Source organism: Pocillopora damicornis, chromosome 13 (genome assembly GCF_964200805.1).
Source record: "Pocillopora damicornis chromosome 13, jaPocDami1.2, whole genome shotgun sequence".
NCBI lineage: Eukaryota > Metazoa > Cnidaria > Anthozoa > Scleractinia > Pocilloporidae > Pocillopora > Pocillopora damicornis.
The window spans coordinates 18489252-18506878 of NC_142682.1; the positions used below are offsets into that span (position 1 = coordinate 18489252).

Consider the following 17627-nt stretch of genomic DNA (forward strand, 5'->3'; position numbering starts at 1 on the left):
TACGGTCCATCTTGAAGCCCAAGGTGTACTGTTATCAGCCATGTTTATTCTTCTACCAAACATTTAGATTTCCCGCCAATATTTATCCGCGAGCCGCAAAACACAAATGCATGAGTGTTAAATATTAAGTGGACCACCCCTTGGCAAATATATTCATTAGTAGCAAATAAGATGTTGAACAAAAACCAGGAGATCATGGTCAAATAAAACGTAAAGATAATTTATTACAAACAGAAAAGAACTGTATGTTTGTTCCAATCGAAAGATTTTACAGTGCAAAGTTATGCAAATGATCTTTGACCTGAATCTGCTTTTGGTCGATGATAGCGAGGTCAGAGGATAACATCAACCGAAACTATTAGGCCGGTCATATTTAAGTGTCGATCCTCCTTTTAACGCCTTTATGACAGGCTAGATTTTTTCTTAAATATGTGACCTAGACAGAAATTAGTTTGTACAAGTTATGGGAAGAATACTTTCGCAATAAAATATTGAAGAATACGACGCTTTATCGTCAGTCACACAGGTCACGGTCTCTTGATTCGCCGGAAACGAGCAGAAAAATAGAAGACTCTCGCTACGATTCCGCTGACGTGTCATGGGCTCATCTGGTTTGGGACGATGATATGTATTGCCCTAGGGGTGTTGTCAATTAATCAGATCGACCGAAACCAGGTCGACAACTTACGAACCAGCCAAACATTTCGTTAACAGCGCCATCGATGAAAATGTCATTACACTCCGACAAAAGACCCGCTTTTCTGTTCAAATCTGCCAGAAACTGGCTCAAACGCACTTCCTATTCTATGAGTACACTGTAAAATACGCTTTAACAAGAAAAAGCGGAAGTCACATTGTAAAATGCGGATACTCATACAAGATGCCGCTGATATGTCGTGGGCTCATCTGGTTTAGGACGATGTTATATAGTGCTTTCCTTTCAGTGGAGAGGATATTAGCCTCGTTTTCAATAAAACAAACTTCTCCTCCCTCTCCCTCGTCCCTGCTCTTCCTTAGTGAAACGCAGCAGCCTAAGGTCGGGCATGTGCGAAGGTATCAATTCTAGCCGGCTGCAGGCAAATATTTCTCAGCGCAAAATTTCAATTTTTCCAGAACTGTCTTTTTGTACAAGAGATGGTCTTTTGCTCTTGAACAAGCACAATGACATATTTTTTTTTCATAATTTGAGTGTACAGATTATCCTTTTAAATAATAAAAGTTTAAAAAAATAATAATCTGTAGAAATGTGGGTATGGTGAAAAGTAAAAGTATGCGAGTAAGATGTTTCTCAAGAATGCAAATTAATACCTAAATCATTTATTACTTTGTTCCATACACTCAAGACCTTCTACCGATCAAGCATTGTTTCAGGTGTTACTTCAAAAACCTATGCTTCCAGCTACCACAAAATGTTCTGTGAAATCATGGGTAAATAATACCAGTACAGGCATAAATGGGTAAGATTGGCCCATCATATCTCCTTCCTGAATGCATTGACTTTTTTATTGCAGTTCTCTAGAGACAGATTGATAGGTTTCAATCAAAAGATTAACAAAAAGTGTTTGACAAACTTTATCTCTGAAGAATTGTCTTAAGCCATTAACAAATCAGTTTTTGTTGAAAAATATTGACCACAAAGAAAATGACCGGAGCAACCTAAGTGCTTGGCAAGTCTTGTTTATGCCTTAGCTTTCACTTCAAGGCTGAGCCAGTAATAAACTAGCTTGAAACATCTCTCGTTGTCCAAGTACAGCACATCCAACCTTGATTTTCTTCTTGACCCTGGTTCTTATCAGATGATTTCAAACTTTCTATTTTTTCTTTCCAACAGCAAAAAACATCCAATCCTATGGTGACACTTCTAAATTTTGAGTATCCTTGTGTTCTTCAACTGCAGTCTGTAAACAAATAAATCAAATGAACCCTTTCACTCTTTAAATCTCATTAGTAATTCTCCTTACTGTCTACCATACAATTCTTATGATGTTAGTTTGGAGAATTTGCTTTTGGATCAACTAATTATCCCCTATTTGATGTTTTTTTTAAAATTCTGATCACTTGTCTGCTTGACATTGACAGGAGAAATTTGGTATTGGTCACCCATGGTAGTTAACAGGTGTACAACATAGTGTAAATGCAAGTTAACCCTTTAACTCCCAAGATCTGATTGTTAATTCTCCCCTGTACCTGCCACAAATTTCCTTGTAAATTAGTTATGAGAACTTGGTGCTAGATCATGAAAGCAGCTTCTACCTGATAAGTTTGAATAATCCCATTACCTGTTTGCTGAAGAATGTATGGATATTGTAGGGAAAAGTTTTATGCTGATCACTTCTGGGAGTGAAAGGATTACTGTGTTGTGTTCTTGGGTATAACTCTACTTTCACAGTGCTTTTCTCCACCTTGGAGACTTCTTATTTTTTGCTTGGTAAGAATAAGTACTATCAATGTTTCAAAAAACTTAATGTAGAGTTGCTTTCACTAATGAGAGTAGAACAAGCCCCAGTATTAAGGGAGCCTTGGAAAAGGCTTGCCTTACAACTTTAACACACAACACATGGTAAATGATCAAGTTAACGCACTGATAACCTTACCTCAAATGTAGCAAGCATGTGTTCACACATTGCAGTGAGTTCTGATAGACCTCTTCTCAAAACATCTACAGCAGGAATACCTAAAACCATAGCAAATGAGGTAATGACAGATCAGGAATAATGAGGCTGATCATCTTTTAATGTAATGATATTGTGACAGTGTGGTTTAGGACTCAATGTGAAGGCTGGAGGTCAAAGATTCAAATGCCCCTGTCTGTCAGTACACAACTGGATTTGTTGTCAGGATTCCTGCTTGGGATTCTCAGAGATAAAATTTGTACTCACACTCTGCCATGTAAATCCATGATCATATCCTACATTACACTTTGTAAATTTTTTATAAATTAGGTTAACTGTCTCAAAAAAATACAGAGGTTCTATATGTAGTAACACGCAAAAAAGTTCTATTTTCAATTTTTGTCTTTACAACACCCACTTACCATTTGTTTGGATTCGGAGATTGATCCTGTTCTCTGATGGATGTGGAATGCTGTACCCACAGAACACTACATCAGGGCTTCACATAAAGGAAAAAGCGAAACATCAATCTTCAAAAACTTCTTTCATTTAAATCTTCAGTAATGATTGTAAAGTATAAGTATAGGCAGACGAGAGTACCGTAGTGAAACTTTTAAGAAAACGAAAATAAATAAAAACCAAACGCAACTTCTGAGACAAGACTTCTGAGCAGCAACAATAACTGGTTTTGTACCTTTTTTTGTACCAAAATCATCTGTAGCTTAAATAAGATTAAAAGTCGCCCTACTTTTTCGCGATGATGTATCTCAAAGAATTTCCCAGCGTATGGTCTTCTCCGTGCAAAACAAATGTGACACATGTTTCATCCTCTCCACTGTCTAGGGGCATCTAAAACAGTACCAACGCACCAGCTAACTACGATTTTACATATATGTGATCACAAGTATTTCCATGCTTTATTTTCCTTAGAATCAATACCTACCACTTCTAATCGGCGTAACTGTCCGCCTATTTCAGGATCGGCTCCTTTATCATCGGCCGCCATGTTGAAATATTTCATAACCCGAGTAGAACAATAGAGTAGGACAGCGGGAAAACAAGGGTGCTTTGAATACTTCGTGTATTTGACACCATATACCTATCAATGACGTCATTCAATAGGTAAATGGCGTAGATTCTATTTGAAGCATTTCAACGAAAGGAACCTTCAATTTTCACCCAAAACGAAAGGTAAGCTGGGCAATGAAAGATTGAAGTTATTAATAGTTTCTTCAGCTTTATTTTGTAATTTTTTTAAATCGTTTTATCTTTTTCTCTCTCACATTTCTCAATGTGTAGGGAGTAACTTTTGGGTCTTGAAGCAGTTTTTACAGGCATTGTCTGTGCTGCACTGCATTCAGTTTAGAATTGCGGTTTAAGTAGAGGTTTATGAACTGCTAATTCCCTGTTTCTGTAGTTATCAGCAATCATTAAACAGTGCAGAACTATAATTGGTATTGAGACCTTTATAAGAATCTGGATAAAGGATAAGAATTTGCAACAACATGCCATCCCAATTATATTTCTAGTTCCGTCTACGTTCAGGGCTTGTTAATGCTTCAAGCTTTTTAATTAATTATGATATAAATTCGCATAGATAAAGTAGATCTTCCTCAGTGTATACCATTAAAAACCTTCCAAAACAGTCAATTACAAGCTAACTATATCACTTCCAAAAATATCTGTTTCCTCACCTAGGTTTGGTTTGAACTTAGAATTGGAAAGATCTTAAAATGATACTCCCAAGATTTCGATACCAATTCTCCCCAATTTCTATTTGTCATTTCTCAGAATTTAAGCTATAGGAAAGTAAGAATATGGTGGTAATGGATCAATTTTCCGGGGATGATATTTTTTTTTCTTCTTGTCACCTTTCTGGTGGACAAGGCATTGATCTGGTAAGGACAAATTACTTGTTTGTCTTATCCAGGTGGGAAAAGGATTATATGTTGGCATATAAGATGTGTAAGACTCTCCTACCCCTCCCCCAGAATTAAGAATGGTGCCTCAGGGGGTGGGTACACTTCTATAAAAATAAGTTTATCTTAATTTGATATTGGTTTTTATTGTTAAGATACACACAGTCTGACTGGTCTTAGGTTATATCATGGCTATCCATAGATGCTTCAATTTCTTAATGTTTCTGAATTATCAAAATTCCAGCAGGGATTTTTGCATGCTTTTCAGAAAAGAGCACTTTGGTTAACCTCACACAAAATAAGAAATTGAATAGGCCATTTTACAGTTGTGTACTTAGTTGCCAAGCCTTTGATTTGGAGTAAGGCTGAAGGTGACCTTGTTGTGATAGAGACCAGTATCTAGTTAGCATGATAACAAAGTAATTTGCATTTGAAAAGCAGCAAGGTTTGTATCATAACAAGGTCACCCTTAGCCTCATTCCTGTTCAAAGGCTTGGCAACCAAGCACACAACTGTAAAATGGACTATTAAAAAACTGGGCTGGGTTGTTCAAAGCTGGGTTTAGGTAACCCAGGGTTAGTGTGAAATCGGATTTCAGTTCTGGAAGCTTTAAAAGAAAATTCAGTATAATTCTTTTTGTCAACAATTTGATGATTGGATGCTCCATATAGAGTAGAGAAAATGATCCCAAAAAGGCTATCAAACAAAGAAGTATAGAAACCCAGATTAAAATTTAACCCTGGGTTAGCGCTAATCAGCTTTCAAAAAACTGGGCTCTGTACTTCAGTGAAAAGTAACCACATTTAGTGTAATTTGGAATGAACAAGCTTGCATACATTTTTCAACTACACATCGCACTTACTTAGACTGGTACATTTTGTAGCCTTTGAAAACCTTACTTGTGCTTTTTTATCAAAATTGCTCTAGAAGTCATTTGATTACCTACACAAATTATTGAAATTAAGCACAGATCTCCTATGATCTGTTTGGTTCTATAGCACTGGTATTCCCCTAACATGTCACATGTCATGTGAAAGTCTCATGTTTGATGGGCAAAAGCATTGAAACACACAAAAAGTTTCTCACCACATGATAAACATTCTCTGTTTGATAAAAAAGTAGCTAATATGTAAATAATAATATATGTTGATTTCAAGTTTGATAAATACTTTTTTGGAGTTATCTGTTGGAGTACTGTTTTTATACTTATATTGGATACAATCACCTTTGTTTACAACTAGTCAAATCAACAATAGATGAGTTAAGATATATTGTCTTTGGAAAATCTCGGTGGTTTAATTTCAACAATTTCTTTTCTAAAATGTTTCCAAAGTCAGGTATGCAATGTATTTAATAGATGATTTATCTAACTTAAGGTACATTTAATGAAAAAATTGTACCCTTACGTCCAGAATATTCTGATTTTTGAAGCTTAATTTTAATTGTTTTTTAGATTATAGAAGAGCCATGCCAATCTTGTACAGTGTTGTAGCAAGAGGCACAACAGTGTTAGCCAAGTTTGCCTCTTGTGCTGGAAACTTTGCAGAGGTTACAGAACAAATTTTGAGTCGAATTCCGCCAGAGAATTCAAAACTTACTTACACCCAAGGAAAGTAAGTGTCAACAAGACATCAGTAATTGTATCAAAGCAATGTTGCAAGCTTCATGATATAAATCAAATTAGAACCAAACACTTGACCTCTCCTAGAAATTGCAAGCCAATTTGCTATTCTTTTATGTTTTAATTAGCCTTTCAAGCCAGCCTTGACATCATGTTAAAAAAAAAAACAATGGAATTTTCATGCAAAACGAGGCCAAAAGGGCTAATTTGTCTGCACTTAAAATAATGAAAATCTTTTTTTACAATTACTAAAGAGATCCTTAACCTGACATTGGGTTCACTCATATTATTTCTATATTTAATTGTTTTTTGTTATGAATTTGTGTGCAAGAATTTGGTAATTTTATCAAGCAATATTCCCAAATTGGTGTGTTTGTTTCTTCTGAAAACTTGAATAATTGACAACATGGAAATGATTTTAAGGAATATCACCATAATTAAACAACTGGGCAGGGACCTTCAACCGTTTTACTCCTAACATCTCATTAGCAATTCTCCTTACTCTCTGCCATAAAATACTCATGATATCAATTTGGAGGATTTAGTGGTGGATCAACTTTTAGTTCCCCAATTGAGTTTTGTTCTTTATTCTCATCACTTGTACTCTTGATATTGTATTGGTAATGTAAGGAGAAATTCTCTCTTGGTCACTCATGGGAATCAAAGGGTCAATGAGGACCACTAGGCTTAAGAGCATGTTTTGCCTAAATTGAGTTTTCATAGTATTTGATCTTTAAATTTTGTTATATCATCCTCTTAAATCATTGTGAATTCATTTGGTATTTCAATCTTACAGCTACCTGTTTCACTACATATCAGAGGACAGAGTGGTCTATTTGTGCATTACAGATGATGTAAGTTAACAAAAATAATTTGTGTAAAATTTAACAATCTTTGAATTTCTACATTGCTTCAAATTTAGCCCAAGTTAGCATCTGAGAGGTCCACTAAACAGTTTGTTTGTTCTGTCTTTGAATTCAGGATTTTGAAAGGTCCAAAGCATTTCTTTACCTGACAGAGATTAAGAAACGGTGAGCAAGTACTGCCTCTCATGCTTCATTTACCGTAGCTTCCAGTATTACTGTATTATTGTTATGGATTAGTGATTTCTCTAGTTTGTCATCACCGTAGTTATGGTGAACTTGTTTGTTTTGTTACAGTTTTCAAACTGCATATCATGGCCGTGCGCAAACAGCACTGCCTTATGCTATGAACAGTGAATTTTCAAGAGTCCTTTCAGCTGAAATGGTAGGTATACTGTTCATTCCATCTATTTTCAGCCTTAAAGATACACACATTTTTTCCATAAAGATATTTTTATTCCAATTGACCCTTCCCACTGCCTCTCTGTGAAATCACCCCTTATTAAATATATTTCTTACCTGAGCATCTCCTCTTACAGAAAAGGTTTTCTGATACTGAACATCAGGCAGATAACCTGTCAAAAGTGCAAGGAGAACTTGATGAACTTAGAGGAATCATGGTGAAAAATATTGGTAAGGGCTGCATGAAAGAGAAGAAAAAACATTTTTTACTGTGTAGATTTTGATGAAATACCAAAATTTCTCCTGGTAAGTTTATGGTGCACACAGTGAACAAACCATTTGTGTCAGCCTACAGTTGTGAAGAAAACCTTGTCCTTATGGTAACCAAGTTTCTCAACATGGCAGTTTTACTTTTCACAAAGGAAGTTTTTCAATTAACAAATTTAACAAGGGTTGATTCAAACTTTCTTTAAGAGAAAAAGATTTTAGGTTATGAGGACATGCGGACATGTTTCATTTTTATGTCAGAAATTGAAGTTGCTTTTCTTACAAATGATCTCTGCATTCTTTTGTTTTCTAAAATGTGTGTTAAGATCATCTTTGATTTAAATAAACAAGAGAAAAATGTCCAAGGATATAGTGCTTATCCATGGGTAGTCAGTCATCTTAATAATGATAATATTTTCTTGATTTTGAAAACAGACACCATCGCACAAAGAGGAGAACGTTTGGAACTCTTGATTGATAAGGCAGAAGACCTTAATACCTCAGTGAGTTCTCAATAATTATTTAGTTAATTGCGCTGTAACATCGTTGCTTGAATAAGTGTCCCATTTACTGATCTTCCTCTTTCCTAGTCCCTCACTTTCAAGAAATCAAGCAAAGGCCTGGCCAGAGCCATGTGGTGGAAGAATGTCAAAATTACTATAATACTTGTGGTTGTTATTATTGTAAGTATATGGAAGTTGATTCAGTATCAATATTCTCCATACTTTTCTCTATATATTTCCTTTGGTACTGACAAGGAGAATTTCTTAAACAATGAAAGCTTCTTAGTTTGGTGATCATTTTCTTTAGTCTCATGATCTTAATGAATGATTCAGCAGCATTACTCTAAGGAGAAATTGGATGCTGGTCGCTCTTAGTGCTCAACCCTTTAACTCCCAGATCAAATTTGTAGTTCTCCTTACTGTCAACCATGCAATTCTTATAATGTTAGTTCAGAGAATTTAGTATTGCATCTACTAATCTTCCCCAAATTGATAGTATTCTTATATTCTCATCACTGATATGGTTGATATTGTATTGATACTTTAAGGAGAAATTCTGTCTTGGTCACTCATGGGAGTTAAAGGGTTAAGCTGTCTCCACTTTTTACTCTCTGTGCCAATCTCCCTCTAATTAAAAGACTCTCACATTTTACTGGTTTTTTTTTTTTTTTTGTTGTTTTGTTTTTTACCCCTTCCTCTCCCTACCCTAGTATGTCAAATAGAGTAGATGGAGAGAGTTTTAATGTATATTTTTGAAACGATAGATTTTAAAAATTGCTACCATTTTTTTCTTTTTTTTTTTTGCACAGTTGGTTCTCTACTTTATCATATCAGCAGCCTGTGGAGGACTTGACTGGCATGACTGTGTTCACAAAAACAAGGACAATTAATAATACTGGTAGTCACTTAGCTCCAAACACATCATGATTTTACCAAACTCAGATATAGGTAGGAATCTGAAGCAACTATGAAGTAATCTCAAATTGCTTTGTTACCAAGATTTTGTTAAGATATGTACATGAAAGTTAACATACAAATCCCAAGTCTCTGGAAATTCCACCAGAGAAGTCTCTGAATTTGTCAAGTAGGTTCTTGTCACTTCACTTCACCATCTGTTGATTAAAAATGACCAGCCCCATTTTTGGGTTTGAAAATTTTGTAGCTAGAAAATTGTCATTGAGCAATTTTACAGATATGAAGCTTGTTTGTTTTGTTGCCTTAATTCAGATTATGTGATGTTGTAGAAAGAGGGGCTCTTTCATCCCTGTTAAAAAATTCAATCGCATTCTCCCAAACAATGATAATTTGTGAACAGATCATTATGTAAATGTGGTCTGCTTGGGGTAACAAAACAATCAAAGCAACAAAAACCTTTCTTGGCTTCTCAACTATTTAAGTGAATAAGTCTGTTCCTATGGTTGAGAAATGCTATGAGTACTTTCATGATCTAGCTTCCCCTCCCCCACCTGATGAAAATGAGATAAAATTGGCCCTTGACCAAAAGTGTAGACTTCCAATGCAAATTGTAATGAATTACTTCAATAATTATTCTTTCCAGGGCAGTTTTAGTCAGCTACTAGATAGGATCAAAGACTGAGTTGATGTAAAACAAAAGTTTTGGTTACTTTTAATTTAGCAGTACAAAGTAGTTACTAGAAATGTTATTAATAATATCATAACTATAGTTACAACATTTGTAAACAAGTTTGATCAAAAGAAAAGAAAGGGAAAGGTTTCTTTTACTCAACCGTCTGTTCTCTTTTTTCTTATGTCTGAAGCTGTTCTCAATACATTTAGTTTTTGGATCACTTACAAGAGTACATTTTCAAGTTTTCCATTCTGTTAGTTATGTTTGCTTTTGTGTAGAACCACTACATAAAAGGACAATAATCATTTCTCTCTGCTTTTTCATTCTCCAATAATCAATAAGTTGTCAAGACCTTGATATAAATGCTTTTGTGTTCGAGTAACTTGTCTTATGGGTTGGAAAAAGGCCGCTGTAAATTAAGGCTGCTACTGTGCGTTGTATTTTGTATTCAGTTGGTCAGAGAAAGTTCAAGGACATTGTGTTCTTTCCATCCATCCATTTACCCTTTGACTCCTAAGTGTGACCAGCACCTAATTTTTCCTTAAAATAACACAAATCACGCATTAAGGTCACGAGGATGGAGGAAATGATCACTAACTAAAAAAGCATTTGATTTGTCAACAATTTCTCCTTGTCAGAACCTCAGGGAATGTAAAGAGAACAGTATGGAGAATATGCACACTGATGTTTGGGTATAAAGAGTTAAGAATTTTGTGGGAAAAATATCCTCCTACCCAGGTAAAATAACTTGAATTTTTGCCCGATTATAGTTACCCTTTGTTGGTTTTTTTGTTGGTTTTTTTTTTTTTGTTTTTTTTTTGTTTCTCTTGTTGGCTACAAATTCATAAATTGCTTAAATACTCTCTCTCTTTTCCTAACGAGAAAACTAACTGTAATTAGTTTTCCAATTAGCTATCAATGAGGCAAGTGCCATGTTAAGCGAGACCTGAACATATTTAAAGACTTTTTTAATAAAACGTGCAATCTGGTATGTGGTATAGGAAAAGCGTTTACAAAGGTGCAGTGTGAACTAATTTTTCCAAAAAGTTATGAACTAATGATTCTCCGCACTGTTGTCGTGCTTTTCTTCCGGACTGAGTCTAGAGCGATTCGTGGTCTTAAAAAAGCCGAACATTACAATTTACTTTCACTAACTTACGGATTTAAACTTGGTAGAAAGCAATTTGGTCTTTTTACCAGATGGACGAGATAGTTCTCTAGTCTTCGGGCAATTTTCAGTCGGTCATCTTGTGAAATCGTTGCCAAAAGATTCACACGCGAAACAAAGAAGTGAGGTAGTAGACCTTTTCTCATTCGTTGAATCAGATTCTGAATAAACTCTAACACGCTTCGTGCCAAATCGGACTTGTCGGGTTTTTCACACCGATGAAGGAGGAACGCGTTCTTTAGGTGAAAGGAAGTAAGTGGTTTCAATTCCTCTTTTTTAGCCTGAAAGATAGCTTTCACAATCTTGAAATATTTCTTGTCCGAATCGCTAGGCAATAAAAGCTTTTTCTCAGCCTCTGAAAAGGAGATTCGCCAGAACACACGAGAATCTAGAGACCTTTCTGCATCGCAAGGTTTCGCCACCAGATAACATTTGGGTTGAGAAATTCTGATTTCCTCAACTTGATGTTTCGATGGCCAGCTACTTTTCGAGGAAAAATTACCCCAGCCACTCGCACACCTCGGCCACTCCAAAATCTCGATGCTCAGAACTAAATCAAACTCGATTTTCTCATCGATTTTCAGCGTGACTGCTGGGCCATTCTGACGAACATTTGTTGAAACCCGATGTCGCTGATCCCTCGCAAGAAGTTTCACTGCTTTGCGTACCGAGGAGAAGAAATGTCCCAATAATTTTGTGGGCGAGAGGTATTTTCCATCCGCCGTTAGGAAAGCTCCCCATAGTTCTCTTCCTTTAAGAACATGATCTTTAAACAAGAGTTTCGCGAACAACATAGTTGAAGGATTCCGAAAGTTGTATTCTATGTTAAAGAACTTTGTGATTCGGTGTGAATCGAACACCAACATGGTGTCGAATTCATTTGGCTGAGAAACCCTTAATTTCTCATAATAGCTACCTGTTAAAAAAAAAAAGCATAAAAGTAAATACGTTTTTAGAACATTCCTCTCCATTTCCTCTCCATTTTTCTCTTGAAACCAACGCACTTCCCTAAGAACGATCGGAATTCATGAAAATCCCATATTCAATGAAATCTCCTCCATTCCCCCAACCCCACGTTGGAAATCTGTCAAAATATATTTTAATCTTACTTAACCTCACTTTTTAATAACACTCGATTTGAGAATGGCGGCTTACCCGTGTTGAGCTTTTTCAGCCCAAAAAGTTCATCTTGTTGCTGTATTAAAGGTAACAAACTCTCAAGAAAACCATTGACAGTACTTGAATTCTTGTTTATTTCTCCTTGAGTTAAAGATACTTTATCATCGAAAAATTTCAGCAAAGCAGTGTGAAGTATGTAATGGCCTCTTGGTGATACAGGTTTGGTTCCACTCAATGGTCTGAGAAGAAACAAGTTCCGTTAGAAGTAAGAATAACATTTGTCTCATCAAGTTGGATATATATTTTTATACCCTGGATCGAGCATTCACTTAGATAGTAGCTTATTATTAGTGAACAAAAGATGGTTCGTGGCAAACACTTGTATACAAGATTTGAATTCGAGCCGTAGTGTTTGGTAATAAGATATTTACCTAACTCCACTAAGGGGTGAGAAGGATTCGTAATTATTTATCGCCTGGATAGGGGGGGAAGGTGGGGCGGAAGATTTTGGTTGTGTCACAATAAAAGTTACCTGATTCCCCCCCCCCCCCTTTCTCTAGTATTCTAATGATTTCCCCCCTCATTGGCAATTAACTTTTCTATAGTCTCGTTTGAGACTGTTTTTTTTTGTTTTTTTCTTTATCTGTTTCCTCGAACTGGCCTACCTTGAGTTCCTTACAAGTCCCTCCGTTGCCACAGGTTGCGAAGGCCGCGATTGGGGAGCTTTTGACACAGTACGAACAAATTTTCCTCGGTCATTGTTATGATAATTTACAGTCTTCGCGCGGCATGAAGTCATTCCACTTTGTATTAGCACAGGCTTACTGTGTGTAGCATTCGATGTTATAGGAGCCGGAGTAACTTTTTGACAAGACTTTTTAACAGCGGAGGTTGGCTTCTTGCGATCAACGTGGAATCCTGATCGTCTTTTAGCCTCCGCCGACGTCGCAGCATTGAGCTTGCCATAGGTCCCTGAAGACAGCGAAACTATTTGGTCAGATATTTTAACAGGCGAGATTAGCTTCACGCGCTCGACGCGGAATCCTGATTGTCTTTCAGGCTCCACCGACATTGCAGCCTGTGACCTTGTTCCACTGCCTTTTTTAAGGACTGGTTTACGAATATCCGGCCCGTTGAACTCACTGTATATTCCTTGAGGTTTCTCTTTTTTCATTGAACCAACGGTAGGAGTACGTCGAGCTCGAGAAGGACGCCGTTTTGCGGAATCTTTCGTCGATGCTCCTGAGGGGTGATTTAGTTTCAAGTGGTTTCTTTCGAATAGACTCAGGTTTTTTTCCAAATGGACTCCTTTAATCTTCACTGTCGCCGAACTATTTTCAGTAATCGTAGCCTTCATAATCTCCTTGCCAGATTCCTCGCTGAGTTTGCTCGCTCTTCGGAATCGTACTCTCCCAGGTGTGTGCAGTGGCCGAGCTTTCGAACTTACAACTCGGATCGCTTGTTTCCTCGTGTTTGGATTAAGTATCTTCGTGGTGGAGTACGAAGAAGACATTTTCTCGTAGAGATCTCAGCCTGCAATAACAACAATTCGGTCAGTGGACTATCTGGTGCAACGACTTAAAAGGTTTTTCCCTGACATAAATTTCCTAAAATACGCCGTTCTACGCGGTAACACAAATTTCCAGGGCTGTGATGCTTGTTAAAGAGAGTGGAAAACATCCTGCAACAAAAAAAAGTCCCTTTGACAAAGAATTATCAAACCAAAGCGCCCTAAACTTGTAATAACAGGAAACGGAACAACAGAAAACAGGATGTAGAGAGAAATTTCTCAGAATTCGTTACCGAGGCTTCCGGTTAAAAAATTTGGTCTTCCAATGCGAGAAAATTCCCTAAACTTTTCCCTTTCTTTGTATTTAACATGTGAGGAGACATGACGGAGCCAGGACCGTTCTCCCGTTCGGGGCACTTTCCTTGAAGACCTGTACAGTCTCTTAGAACTCCGCTTGCCACTTTTCCTGTGAAGAGTATGCGAAGACGGACAAACCTGGTCATTTCAAAACACAGATTCTCGATAACGGGCTAGAAAAAAACTCGCCAAAGAAATAAAACTTGAAGATTGCACTTTATGTGATGCACAACCAGGCTGAAATTTCGCACAAGGACAAAGGGTAAAATTCGCCCTGAAAACTCTGAGCTCATATTTAAACTGCCCCTCGCGTTGCATTCCCATATAATATTACGTCGCGTAAGCGAGGAACTAATCGATGCTTTCCCCAATTTTCAATTTTAAGTCGAATTTCAAGACCGTCTCGTGTCTGAATAGCTTTACTCATCTCACTTTTAGTTCTGTGTTACTGCCGTTATGCTTATTCGGTGGAGGAGCCAATTTGTTAGATCAATTTTTTAATGTGATAATTTTGTCATGAACAAAGATGCATTTCAATAATTATGATCAGACGAGTAAAAAGATGTTGACGTTGTTTTTCTTGAATAAATACAGTGGCTACATTCAACTGATCATAAATTTATCATTCTAGAATCCTTTCATGAGCTGTGAGCTACATTGAGTTTTCCTTAACCATTAGGTTTTTCCCCCAATTATCTAGGATAAATAACACTGATCACATATTGAAATCACCAATCAAAAAATTACCTGGCGAGTAAAGAAGATTAACACAGTGTGCCTTGATGTTAAAATCCGCTTGATTCGACTGTAATTCTTCTCTTCAAAGTGACCATGATATATATATATATGTATTTTTATATATATCTTAGCGACTGGAAAATGAAAGGAGTGGCAAGTGTTTCCAATGGCACGACGGAAACTATGAATTGAATATTTTTCATGTAAGTGCCTCTCAGCGAAAGGACAGTTTTTGCACTTTAATAAGGGAATAACATGACTTTTTGAGGGAATATTGTTTATTTGCGCCCTTGTAGTGTCATTTGCGGCCCGAGCGCGAAGCGAAGCGCGAGCGCGAAGAACCTCAAAAAGTCATGTTATTCCCTTATTAAAGTGCAAAAACTGTCCTGTCCGACGACTGAAGGGGATTGGTGAAGATAATCATGGCTTGTAAAAGAACCTATCGTGAAACCGTCATTTCAAATTGTTAATTACAAAAATTATCCTTCTAACACCGAAGTCATACTTGTTACTCTAAGCAGACATTGGTAGTCATTTCAAGAGGTTAAAGCAAGTCATCTTTCTATCATCCCGTGGAAGAATGTTAATACACAAAGGTACAGGCACCCACCTTCCGGAAAGAGCTACGTAGGACATAATTTCAAGTCGATAGTAACCAATGAAAAACAAAAATAAAATTTAAATTTAGAAGATCTAGAAGGATGGGTCACGGGAGAGGATGTTCTATTTATGGCATTTTCACAGTGACAATCAACGACTCATTCAACTGGAACAGGGGTCTTTGGCGCCTAGAAAGAAAATACAGTGTAAATAAAGCATCTTCTAGCGCAACGTTAAAGTAAAGTTGCGGGAAAAAATATATCGGTTGATTCATACACTACTGAAATTACTTACATTGACTAATCTACTATCCTTAAAGTGAAATTTTTGGCAAATCTGTTACTACTTAACATGCATTGGGGCGGTTAATTTAATAGGAGCTCTCCGTTGAAAGCGGACCACACTTGGCGCCAAAATTGAATTCGAAAATAGTCTATCTCATCAAAATGATCATAACTCGAGCCATGACACCAACCCAATATATTCTCTTGTAAAATTTAAAAAACGATCTCTGGCTAAAACTTTTAAAAATACGAGCTTTCGGCTGTTTGCGCTACAGCCTTCAACGGGTAAAATTTTACCCGTTGAAGGCTGTAGCGCAAACAGCCGAAAGCTCGTATTTTTAAAAGTTTTAGCCAGAGATCGTTTTTTAAATTTTACAAGATGTTTTATCCTGGCTGCGGCCCCTCTATCTTTTCACCAATATATTCTGTTGAAAATCCTGTATTCTTCTCTCCCACTAAAAAGAATTATCCTTCCCTTAAAGTTGAGCTTTAGAATCTTTTATTACCATAATAATTAAGATAATTAATTAATAAAATTATGTAATTAAGATTCCTTCATCACAGCATATATTTACACCGACCTCTGAGAAAGCATATCTATGTTTCCATTGGCCGATTGGGACATAAAAGAAGAAATTCGATTGGTGGATTTCGATCCGTTGACTGCTATAATAACTGAAACCTCCATTTTGAGCAGACGTATTCAAACTCTATTTCACTTTCGCTTGGTTGTACGACGTTTGGAGCTGCTTATCATGTCTGGACGCGGTAAAGGCAAAGCTAAGGGAACCAAATCAAAGAGCCGCTCATCCCGAGCTGGACTTCAATTTCCCGTCGGAAGAATTCACCGTCTTTTAAGAAAGGGCAACTACGCCGAGCGAGTTGGCGCCGGAGCACCAGTGTACCTTGCTGCCGTTCTCGAATACTTGTCCGCCGAAATCTTAGAATTGGCGGGCAACGCTGCACGAGATAACAAGAAATCGAGAATAATCCCTCGTCATCTCCAACTCGCAGTACGTAACGACGAAGAACTCAACAAACTCTTGGCCGGAGTCACCATCGCCCAAGGTGGCGTTTTGCCGAACATCCAAGCTGTGCTCCTGCCTAAGAAGACCGATAAGAAAGCTGGAAAGACCTCCTCACAGAGCCAGGAGTATTAAATCTACTCGACTTTAACTACAACGGCTCCTTTAGGAGCCACCAGCTCGAACGAAAGTCCTGTTCAGCGTGACTCTTAAAATTATCCGTTACTTCGAGGCTTCTTTGGCGCCAAAACCATCTAGTTACTTTACGAATGAACTGAACTTTATTTTAGCATTTTTATTATTTAATAGTCGTAAATGGCTGTACAACGCAAGTGTATTTTATTTACCTTATACAAAAATGTTTTGTTCACTATTATAAACCCCATATGCAACATACTGTCATTAATTTGCGAATCCAATTATTCTTGCACCTTATTGTAAATAACTTAAATCGACAATTATTAGTACATAACACATTGTATGTATTCTTTTAGCAAATAAAAGTGATTCAGAATTCTGTATTGTCAACTTTTAGATTGGGTATGAATATTCAGCCAGCATTGGGAGGGAGTATTAAGGTAGAAGGTTAACTTTGATTGAGCCCTGGTCTTGGGATAGTTAACTTTCAATGATGCCTTTTTTTTTTTAAAAATTACAACTTCCATATATACAATTAAATGGATGTGTGCACAATTTTTTGCCTAAGTTCTGTCCCCACAGCTTACATTCATTATTACATGGAAACAGAATTCTATAAGAGAAGATAATATTGATAACTAAAGAGATCTGTGGCAGAGGTTAACTTGCTGCAACAATCAATTACAACCAGCTAAAACTGTCTAGCACCTACATGTTTCACTACATACAAAAGAGCTTTCTGTTGCACAACATGATTAAGAGCCATTGTCTTTCCAAAACTAATTTTAATGAAAGTTTTCTAGGGCATACAACATCATAATGGGAAATATCTTGACTTCAATCACACATGAAAGGAAGACCTAAATTACACTTGATTCCATCTCAACCTGTGGGTAAAAAATTACAAAGAAAG

General features: G+C 36.8%; 5 protein-coding genes across 5 annotated transcripts in view; 2 read left to right on the forward strand and 3 right to left on the reverse strand.

Moving 5' to 3' along the window:
* Positions 1 to 1485: 1485 nt before the first annotated feature.
* LOC113670677 (DNA-directed RNA polymerases I and III subunit RPAC2-like) lies at positions 1486 to 3671 on the reverse strand. Its single transcript, XM_027186853.2, has 5 exons — positions 3556 to 3671; positions 3361 to 3461; positions 3035 to 3111; positions 2595 to 2674; positions 1486 to 1898 (listed from the first exon to the last, which is right to left on the reverse strand). The coding sequence occupies exons 1-5, from the start codon at positions 3631 to 3633 to the stop codon at positions 1848 to 1850; spliced, it is 387 nt and encodes a 128-aa protein (XP_027042654.1). The 5' UTR covers positions 3634 to 3671; the 3' UTR covers positions 1486 to 1847.
* Positions 3672 to 3708: 37 nt separating this feature from the next.
* LOC113670689 (vesicle-associated membrane protein 7) lies at positions 3709 to 9934 on the forward strand. The gene is made up of 9 exons (XM_027186864.2): positions 3709 to 3803; positions 5985 to 6144; positions 6949 to 7006; positions 7134 to 7183; positions 7313 to 7400; positions 7555 to 7648; positions 8120 to 8187; positions 8275 to 8367; positions 8997 to 9934. Exons 2-9 carry the CDS (start codon positions 5999 to 6001, stop codon positions 9075 to 9077), a joined length of 678 nt encoding a protein of 225 aa, XP_027042665.2. The 5' UTR covers positions 3709 to 3803; positions 5985 to 5998; the 3' UTR covers positions 9078 to 9934.
* On the reverse strand, positions 8997 to 13811 carry LOC113670688 (cyclic GMP-AMP synthase-like receptor 1). Its single transcript, XM_027186863.2, has 3 exons — positions 12728 to 13811; positions 12099 to 12301; positions 8997 to 11859 (listed from the first exon to the last, which is right to left on the reverse strand). Exons 1-3 carry the CDS (start codon positions 13573 to 13575, stop codon positions 10931 to 10933), a joined length of 1980 nt encoding a protein of 659 aa, XP_027042664.2. The 5' UTR covers positions 13576 to 13811; the 3' UTR covers positions 8997 to 10930.
* A 2486-nt stretch (positions 13812 to 16297) lies between these two features.
* LOC113670693 (histone H2A) lies at positions 16298 to 17093 on the forward strand. Its single transcript, XM_027186869.2, has one exon. The coding sequence runs from the start codon at positions 16307 to 16309 to the stop codon at positions 16709 to 16711; it is 405 nt and encodes a 134-aa protein (XP_027042670.1). The 5' UTR covers positions 16298 to 16306; the 3' UTR covers positions 16712 to 17093.
* Positions 17094 to 17479: 386 nt separating this feature from the next.
* LOC113670694 (anaphase-promoting complex subunit 15) overlaps positions 17480 to 17627 on the reverse strand; it is a 2337-nt gene continuing 2189 nt past the window's right edge. Inside the window, exon 4 of the mRNA XM_027186870.2 lies at positions 17480 to 17601. Within this exon, the coding sequence (XP_027042671.1) occupies positions 17575 to 17601 (27 nt within the window). The 3' untranslated portion in view covers positions 17480 to 17574. The remainder of the gene's footprint in view (positions 17602 to 17627) is intronic.

What these genes read in the sequence shown, in the direction of transcription:
- LOC113670677 (XM_027186853.2), bottom strand. Translation starts at nt 3,633, where the DNA reads ATGAAATATTTCAACATGGCGGCCGATGATAAAGGAGCCGATCCTGAA. An exon ending in AGATACATCATCGCGAAAAA is followed by an intron (nt 3,112 to 3,360) that starts GTAGGGCGACTT and finishes CTTTATGTGAAG; the next exon opens with CCCTGATGTAGTGTTCTGTG. An exon ending in ACATGCTTGCTACATTTGAG is followed by an intron (nt 1,899 to 2,594) that starts GTAAGGTTATCA and finishes ATTTGTTTACAG; the next exon opens with ACTGCAGTTGAAGAACACAA.
- LOC113670689 (XM_027186864.2), top strand. Translation starts at nt 5,999, where the DNA reads ATGCCAATCTTGTACAGTGTTGTAGCAAGAGGCACAACAGTGTTAGCC. An exon ending in GAGTCCTTTCAGCTGAAATG is followed by an intron (nt 7,401 to 7,554) that starts GTAGGTATACTG and finishes CTCCTCTTACAG; the next exon opens with AAAAGGTTTTCTGATACTGA. An exon ending in TACTTGTGGTTGTTATTATT is followed by an intron (nt 8,368 to 8,996) that starts GTAAGTATATGG and finishes TTTTTTGCACAG; the next exon opens with TTGGTTCTCTACTTTATCAT.
- LOC113670688 (XM_027186863.2), bottom strand. Translation starts at nt 13,575, where the DNA reads ATGTCTTCTTCGTACTCCACCACGAAGATACTTAATCCAAACACGAGG. An exon ending in GGACTTGTAAGGAACTCAAG is followed by an intron (nt 12,302 to 12,727) that starts GTAGGCCAGTTC and finishes GTTTCTTCTCAG; the next exon opens with ACCATTGAGTGGAACCAAAC. An exon ending in GCTGAAAAAGCTCAACACGG is followed by an intron (nt 11,860 to 12,098) that starts GTAAGCCGCCAT and finishes TTTTTTTAACAG; the next exon opens with GTAGCTATTATGAGAAATTA.
- LOC113670693 (XM_027186869.2), top strand. Translation starts at nt 16,307, where the DNA reads ATGTCTGGACGCGGTAAAGGCAAAGCTAAGGGAACCAAATCAAAGAGC.